Source organism: Chaetura pelagica, unplaced genomic scaffold (assembly GCF_000747805.2).
Source record: "Chaetura pelagica isolate M959 unplaced genomic scaffold, ChaPel_1.0 scaffold49, whole genome shotgun sequence".
Taxonomy (NCBI): Eukaryota; Metazoa; Chordata; class Aves; order Apodiformes; family Apodidae; genus Chaetura; species Chaetura pelagica.
The window spans coordinates 1,957,456-1,966,320 of NW_009970715.1; the positions used below are offsets into that span (position 1 = coordinate 1,957,456).

The window sequence follows — 8,865 nt, forward strand, 5'->3', positions numbered from 1 at the left end:
ACTGGGATGTGCAGCCACAGGAAGATCAACCTGCTCTTTAAATGCGCCTTATTGAAGCTTCTGGGGACAAAAGCTCTGATGCTGTTACGTCTGTAGAGAACTCAGCAGCTCAATACTAAATGATTAGTCATATTTAACAGTGTTTGTGCTAGTAGTGACAATTCACTGGCTGGGAATCAAAAGATAAGTTCAATAAATACCTAGTGAAGGAAGGATGTACTTTGAGTGTGACACCCATTATTCCAAGAGCTGTTTGCTTTATTCCATGTGGGAGCAAACTCAAATGTGCCTGTGCTTTAGTTGTCAATTGCCTTGCTCTCCTGCACTTAAAATCAAAAAGGCTCATCCTCAGGGGCTGACAGAGGAGCTACAGAAAGTCTTGGTGAGGCAACTGATGATGCTAACTGTTCCTGCTGCTGGGACTCCTCACCCCTGTGCCCCAGGCAGAGAAAAGCAGGGTGCAACCAGCCCTTGCTGCAGCTCAGGGTTCACTCTTGAAGCTGAAGCCAACTTAGGATGCCCATGAGGGTCAGTTTGGTGCTGAGAGCTGTGGGGTGGGGTGGAAAACTTCACCAGAATGGGCAGGGTGAGTGCAGGGAACTTGTACTTTCCTGTGCTTTTTGTGACTGCTATAACCAGAACATAATTACATTAAGTTAGCTCTGCACATAGCTCACATCTGATATGGAGGTGGTGAATTTCAATTTATATTTGCTTTCACTCTGTGTTTCACACTTCATTGCTCATCCACACTGGCAAGGTGGTTTCCAAAGCTCAGACAGGAAAGCATGATGCTCTAGCTATCTGGTGAGCTGAAACTAGAGTAAAATGATGTTACCTACCCTGGAGGGCAGGAACAGAAAAGGGAACTCAAATGCAGGGCCTGCCAGAATTTGGTACATTTTTTAAATAAACATCCAGAATAACTAACTGGCACCATGAAGAAATGTGTAATATTTCTCCTGGGTATGTTTGGTGAATACACCTTCCTTGCCCCCAGCATATAAGCAGCACCTAGGAGTGGCACCTGCCTCAGTTACAGCTTCATTAAAAGCCTTAAAAAAGCAACAAATAATAAATCCCTCTTGGTCCCAGTGAGACCACCACTCACAACCAGGCTTGAGGTGTGATCACTAACAGTGGGATTCCATTTCTGTTGAAATTGAAATTTCTGTACCATTGGTTTTGTTGAGAGCACTAAACTGACCTGATCACCCTGGATTATCACAATCCTCTGTTCTACCTTAGTTACATAAGAGGTAAGAGTTCTTGGGTTAAAGTCAATTTAAAGCTTTATTGATCTCAATTTAAAAAATACAATACAATTTTACAGTAGAACATGTTGATTTAGCCAAACCAGGGCTGTTTGGGTGCAGAACCCTGGGCAGAGGTGGAGCTGATGCCTGGCAGAGCTGAGGGTTCTGCTGCCAGCCCTAACTGGCCATGGGTGCTGCTGTCTTCTGGCACAACCTGCCCAGCAGCCCAGCCATCTGCAGCAGTGAGTTCACACCTTCTGCAACCTTCATGTGAGTGTACCCAATTTCCTGAGGGTAAAGACATTGGAAAAATCATCTTCTCTTCCCTCCCTCAGTCTATGTCCAGTGCCATCCATGACTGAACAGAACATACCCCTTAATGCTAAGAGACCTTCACTCAAACCTGAGTGAATTTCTCATGTAAAACAACTAAAATGTTTTTTCTTTTTTAATGCTTTTTTTTCAATCGAAGTCTGTATTTTCCCACTTCCTTTGTGGCAGGAGCAAGGTGCATGTATTTGAGGCCAGGTTTTACACCTGAAGCATGATTCCATTATACCAGTTCACTGTTTGTCCACTGGCTGTTAATGTAATTTAGTATTTTCCTATCTCCTGGACTAGAATCAAGAGCTTTAAGTTCTCAAGGAGTTATTTGAGGCTTTGATGTAAATAATAAATGCAGCCAGGATTACATTTGTTATTCTAGTTGATCACTAAAGTGACTTTTGGCACATCTATGGGTGGTTAGGTTTTAAGCTTCAAGTAACCATTCTTACTGATAAACTGATGAGTGGGGGAAAAAAAAAACCAGTAGTAAGAAGTTAAACACTTATTTTTTTGCACTAATATAAAGCAAATCTCAAAGGGAAAGCCCTGAGGCTGCCCCTGTACTTAGGGAACACATCCTCATCTTAAAAAGGCCCAAAAGATCCTACCAGGAACTAGGAGAGCACTAACCTTGATAAATTCCAGTTTCAGATATTCTGGCATTTGAAAGGTCTTACACACACGGAAGATGTTGCCAATCACATCTTCTGGAGAGTATCCAAGTCTCCACAGGTGGGCAAGGATCTGTGTAGGCAACAATAATCCCATCTTTATCTCCACAGCTTGTCAGGTAAGTCAAGCATATTCACTTTTTGAATATATAGCTCCTGGAACTGCAGGTACTGTTTATGAGATGATTTAACCCCAACTGTTTAGCAAGGAATGTCAATACAACTTGTTTTTGGCTTGTTGGGTTATTCACCTAACATAAAAAGGATTTCATTGATCAACTCATCTGCATGGTATTGCTCTTATCTTAAAGAAAACAACACCACACACTGTGAATTCTTCATGACAAACAAGAATTGTGTAGAGAAGAAGTGCCTGTGCAGCCACAGCACATCAAAACCAACCTTGTAAGCTTCATCAATATCTGCATTTACACAGTGTTGTATCATTTCTTTCACCAACAGAGGATGAGGCTCATCACATACCTGTATCAAAGAGAAATATTAGAAGACTTGGTATTTTCACCCAGTTTCTATACAGCTCATTTACTGAATTAGACACATTCTATAATCCAGCTGAAATTTCAAGTAATCTGACTTTCCTGGTGACACAAACATCCTGTCATGGGAGAATCAATAGCACAAAATGAGAACACTCAAGTAACAGGTTCAAAAGTTATCACTGTGAAATTTCCCAGCAGTTACATGATTTGTGTGTGCTCTGAGAGACCTGGACAGCCACAGGGTCTCAGACATGCTGTCAGGGATTGCCAGCACACTCTCCCTTTTGAAAAGGCACAGACTCTTTTACAGCCCAGTGCTGCCATTGCTACATCCCTGGTGCTGTCTGCCAACTGGCAAAGCACTTTGGAGGCTCAGATATCTGACTGGAAGTCTCACACAGCCAAACTCCCAACATCACTCTTTTATACTATTACTAACCTTAAAGACATTTTCACTGTTTATAAAGCCAAATCCAGAATATGTGGACTGTAAGTTGTTTAGTGCCTGTGAAAGAAAAACAACACAACAACTTCATTTATGTTCTGAAGTGTTCAGCTTCTCACTCCCCTCCTCAGGGTGCAAAACACTTTCCAGAAAGTAATGCCAAAGAAGCAGTTTCCAATGAAGCCACAGAGTAAACCACAAACGTATGAAGACCTGGTTTCCTCCCACAAAGTTGGTAGCCAGTTCCCACAAATCCACTTTTAAGGAGCAGATCCACCTTAAAAACTTACAAAACCAAACAGTTCAGTTACTCTTGTACCACAGGTCACATCCCTTCTGCTTTACTCCTCCAAAGCGAAATCACTGAGAGGCACAATTCCAAGGTGTTTTTCCTTTAAACAGAAAGCTGTTTCATTGCCATCCTTCTTTTACCTGTCTCATGTCTCCTTGGGCTGTGAAGATAATGGCTTCTAGCCCATCATCTGTGTATGGCACATCTTCTTTCTCAACAATTTTCAGGAGCCTGGCAAGGATCTGTGCATCTGTCAGCTTGGTGTAACGCAGCACTGCGCAGCGGGACTGAATGGGCTCTGAGCACAGAGAGCTGGAATTAGCATTTCTCTCTCTTTCCCCTCCCAAATCATCAGCATTTCCCTCTTTTTCCCCCCTAGAAAAAATCATTGGTTCATCTTGGAAGAAGCTATCTCAGTTCCCAACTCTCCATTTGTCTTGCTTTAAAGAACAAGTTATCTCCAGAGAGAACATAGGATCTCCCTAAGCACACTCAGAGTCCTTCACCTGAATCCAAATGCAGGTTGCTTTGTTTTTTCCCCAGATGATGTGCAAACATCTATAAAGCTCATCATCTTCTTGCTTTCTGAATGTTTATTCAGAATGTTTATTTTTACCACTTCACTATTTCTTAAAATGAGCACTGAAGAGTTTCATTACTCACAACAACTTGCTCACTTTTCATCCTTAGGAGGATCTTCAGGAGTACAGGAAGTTTAACTCTCTCAAGTAAAATCAATAAATCATTGTGGATTCTGCACTCCATCAGTTTCTACCTCTGTGCAGGAAATATCTATCAGGTTTATCAAACATCAAGTAATAATATCAATTTTAATGGCTAAACAAGGCAAGTCTAAACTCTACCATGTGTCAGCTACAGATAAATGTGAAGATTATGTTTCAAAAAGGACAACAAAAGGGGCTCAACACCCAGTAAACAACACATCAAACATCTTAAGCTGCAGCAGAGTTGGATGGAGGTTAAGCCCCAAGTATGAGAACTCTGCTTCCGCAGTCATTCATAGCACTGTCCACCAAAACCAGCAGCTCAGGGGGTTCACCAAGCTACACAAACACACTCTTCTTTCACTAGCTGGATGTGCAGCTGGTTTGATCTTTTCAGAAGCACCCTGGTTTCCTGCAACAAGCAGGTCCAAGGTATTTCTGCAGGCTGCCTTGGAAGTTTGCCAGCAGAACACAGGGCACAACAGCCCAGGGTCTAGCAGGCCTTTACCTATGATCTTGTCAGAGGCATTGCAGGCAAGTGCAAAACGAGTTGTCTTGGAATAAATCTCCATTGTTCTCCTCAGGGCTTGCTGGGCTCCATCTGTCATGCTGGGGGAGAAGAGGAGGCAGGACAGATTTTGCCCTTATTAGGTGCAGCCTAATAACTATTTTTATACAAGCTTCAGAGTGTATTGCTATTTAACAGTGCTTTGTAAATGACTTGATATTCAGGCTTGGTAAAGGAAGCAGCTTTTTGAGGTCATGTGGACAAGTCACCCCACAGTGCAGGAAATCACTGAGACCTCAAAACTAACACAGAAAATGAATCCATTAATACTCTGAAGAATCACAGACTGGTTTGGGCTGGAAGGGACCTTAAAGATTATTTAGATCCAACCCCCCTGCATGGGCAGGGACACCTCCCACCAGCCCAGGTTGCTCCAAGCCCCATTCAACCTGCCCTTCAACACTTCCAGGGATGGGGCAGCCACAGCTTCCCTGGGCAACCTGGGCCAAGGTCTCACCACTCTCACACAGAAAATACTGCTACTTATTTGGAGATAGAGAATGTCCAGTTTTCATCCAGTGAAACAGCCTACGTAAGCCAGACTCATTTCAGAGAGAAAGAACCAGTGAACTGGAAGATGCTGTTTCACATCCAGCTAAATCACGAGGTGCTTCACCCCAACATTCAGCATCTCCTTGGAAAGAATGATCTCAGCTTGATACCAGTGATCTCCTAAGAACACTGTTCAACACAGACTTATCTCCTGATTAATTTATTTTTTTGTATATATAGGCTGATAGAAACATCTCAGACTGTCCAAGGCAGCAGCTCCTCAGACAGGACAGATCCAGCACATGTCACACAGTGGTCAAGACAAAACCAACCTACCTGTCTGCTTCATCAAGGATGATGATTTTATGTCGACCTTTGGGGAGTGTGACCTTCTGCTGGGCAAACATCTTGATCTTATTTCTCACCACATCAATGCCTCTGGAACAAGAATCCAAGTGATTCATGATCAGTTGAGTGACATTATGTAAGGGGTTTTACTCAGCAGCCAGAGCGGCTGAAATGCTCCTGAGCTCTCTATTCTCCTGCTGTTTGTTCCTGCCCCTTCAGCTGTGCCAGTCTGACTGCTGTGAAACCATGCTGGAAGCCAGACACTCCAACTGGATCAGATTTAAACACCAATAATCCTCATTTTTGGAGGTTCTGAAAAAACTGATTCAACAGTAGCAGTGTACATACATACAATCAGCAACCTTACTTGCAGGACTGCCACAAAATGACAATTTAGGCAAAAGGTAGGGCTGAAAAATGAAGGGCAGAAGCAGTTAAGGTTGCTCTGGCAGCATTTCACACAGCTACATCCACAGATCCAGCTGTAAGGTTAGGAAAAACAGCTGGATAGACTGTGTCATACTAGCACAACATGGACACTTCCCTAGACAAGAGTCCAAACAAAGACTTAGGTGAAAAAATAAAGGATTTTATTTTTTTGTTCTGTTTAGAAAATGAATGTTGTGATTCCAAAGCTCTTCTACAACTGGTACTAACAAAGGCAGGTAAAATGTGTTGTAGTCATGGAATCATGGAATGGTTTGGGTTGGAAGGGACCTTCAAGACCATCCTGTTCCAACCTCCCTACATGGGCAGGGACACCTCCCACCAGCCCAGGTTGCTCCAAGCCCCATCCAACCTGCCCTTCAACACTGCCAGGGATGGGGGAACTTCCAGGAGATGTCCTGCTTCATTTTGGGTCTGCTACAGAGCTTGGGAAATATAATCAGCCCTTAGTGCTTGATCCTTGGAGCAGAGTCAGTGTCTTCTACATCACTAACACCCTTATCCTACATTTTAATCCCCAGATGCCTTTTAAGACCTAATTTCTACAACTTGACTTTATTAAAATAAGCACTGAAGAGTTCTATTACAAACAACAATTTGCTCACTTTTCATTCTTAGAAGGATCTTAACTCTTTCAAGTAAAAGATCTTCAAAGACCTTAACTCTCTGAAGTAAAATCAAGAAAGCATTATGGATTCCTCACTCTTATCTGTTTCTACCTCTGTGCAGGAAAGTCTCTGTCAAGTTAATCAAACATCAAGTAATATCTATGTTGACAGGTGGACACCAAGGACTGCCTAACTTTTAGTTAGAAAAACTGCATTAAAACAGGTAGTGAAGGCCTTACTCTAGCATTAAACCTGAACTAAAAATAAAAATGGATACTTGCTTCCTCATTAAAAGTTGAATAAGGTTTATTCATTCTCTCTCACCTGTCATTTGAGGCATTCAGCTCCAAAACAGCATCCTTTAATGCAGGACCAAGCAGAGCACGAGCCAAGCAGAGGATACTGGTGGTTTTACCTGTGCCTGGGGGACCCTAGAAATGCACCAGAGATGGAATTGCAGGTAAGTCTAATGTCATTTTCTAAGCTGCACCCTCCTCTAGTCATGAAAAACAGCTGCAAGAGAGGAACTGCAGGGAGAACATCAGACCAGAGGCTGCCCCAGTTCAGGATTCTGCCTCCAACAGGGGCAAAACACCAAAGGAAGGAGCACAAGACATGAGAGCAGAGTTAGTTTTTAACAGCAGAGTATTCAATGCTCGTGGGCTCTGCCAAGAGCTCTGCTCTATGGCCACACAATCCACATCTCCCACAACATTCAGGTACAATGAACCCCCAGACTGGGGGCCAGATGTCAGAACCCAGCAATACTTACAGCAATTATGATATTGGGTACATTCCCCTCTTTTGCAAAGACCTAAGAAAGAGCAAGAAGAAAAAAAATCATATAAGAAAATAATGGGAGCAAATATTTTCCAAATCCATCCTATTTTATGCCTAAAAAAAAATAGAGCTGACCCATTCTTTTCTTTTCTCCTGCTTTCATTTTTATTTATGGATCTTGCTGCTTCTGTATTTTTTTAATTAAACTGCTAGAAGTCAGTCCCTAGAATAATACAGAAAAACTTAAAAGCCCTTGATCTCTCAGGTCTTTAGTACCTTTCCACCTGTTATGTTTGCTAGTATGAACTTTCTGTTAATAAATACTGTGTTAACAAACTAATTTGTCAAGGAAAATATTTTTCTTCCAGAAAAAACCACATCTTTATGTTTCCCTCTGTGAGATAAAGTATGTTTATTCATTGCAACAATATGATTACAGCAGCTACAAGTTTTCCAAGTTGTCTCAGACCAGGGCTGGTTTGAACATATCCCAATTCAAGAAGCCATATTTCCTTAGCACACTATTGTCCTAAATTGTCTAATTTCTTGAGTGAATCAGAAAGGGGGGTATTTCCTTAGCACACTATTCAAACATGTCCTAAAATGTCTAATTTCTTGAGTGAATCAGAAAGGGGGGTTGTTCTAACTTGTAAAAAGATAAAGGCACAGGTACACACCTCCAGCCTGCTCACAGTGTCTTCATTTCCAACTATTTCACACAATTTCATGGGTCTGTATTTTTCCACCCTGCAAAAATAAAACCCCCCACACTTCAGCACTTCTCATAAAACACTAATAGTGCTTTTTACACTGACAAAAAAAGGAGGATTATGCCATGATAACTGGGAACCAAGATGACTTGATGCAGTATTCCAAGGGCAGCATTCCACAACAGTAATTCCTTAATGGTTGTTTTGCTTTAGTTAGGATGAAATAAAAAAGGCAAGGAAGAAAAATGTGGTCAGTTTGGACAGGAGTTTGGTGTGATAGCAGGGATGAGAGATGCCACCACCCTCTCAGGGTGAACACAGACACCATCAGGGCTGACTTTGGAAGAATTTCTGGAAGGAATTTCTGGAAGAATTTCCTCCCCGTGGCAAATCCGTGGTGCCTTTTTAGCAGAGCCTGTTCCTAAGGAAACAAATTTCCCACGTCAAAGACAAACTGGCATCGTCTCCAGCGTGTTCTGGGGAGGGATTTTGGACAAGGGGGAATGGATTAAAACTGGAAGAGGGGAGATTTAGGTCAAATATTAGGAGGAAATTCCTCAGTGTGAGGGTGGCGAGACCCTGGAACAGGTTTCCCAGAGAAGCTGTGGCTGCCCCATCCCTGGCAGTGTTGAAGGGCAGGTTGGATGGGGCTTGGAGCAACCTGGGCTGGTGGGAGGTGTCCCTGCCCACGCAGGG

The 8,865-nt window shown here is 42.6% G+C and overlaps 1 protein-coding gene across 1 annotated transcript; it reads right to left on the reverse strand.

Annotated features, from left to right (window-relative positions):
• Positions 1-1,402: 1,402 nt before the first annotated feature.
• RFC2 (replication factor C (activator 1) 2, 40kDa) lies at positions 1,403-8,214 on the reverse strand. Its single transcript, XM_010006037.1, has 10 exons — positions 8,137-8,214; positions 7,452-7,493; positions 7,004-7,110; positions 5,613-5,714; positions 4,725-4,825; positions 3,632-3,789; positions 3,194-3,259; positions 2,657-2,737; positions 2,214-2,327; positions 1,403-1,544 (listed from the first exon to the last, which is right to left on the reverse strand). The coding sequence occupies exons 1-10, from the start codon at positions 8,185-8,187 to the stop codon at positions 1,434-1,436; spliced, it is 933 nt and encodes a 310-aa protein (XP_010004339.1). The 5' UTR covers positions 8,188-8,214; the 3' UTR covers positions 1,403-1,433.
• Positions 8,215-8,865: the final 651 nt, after the last annotated feature.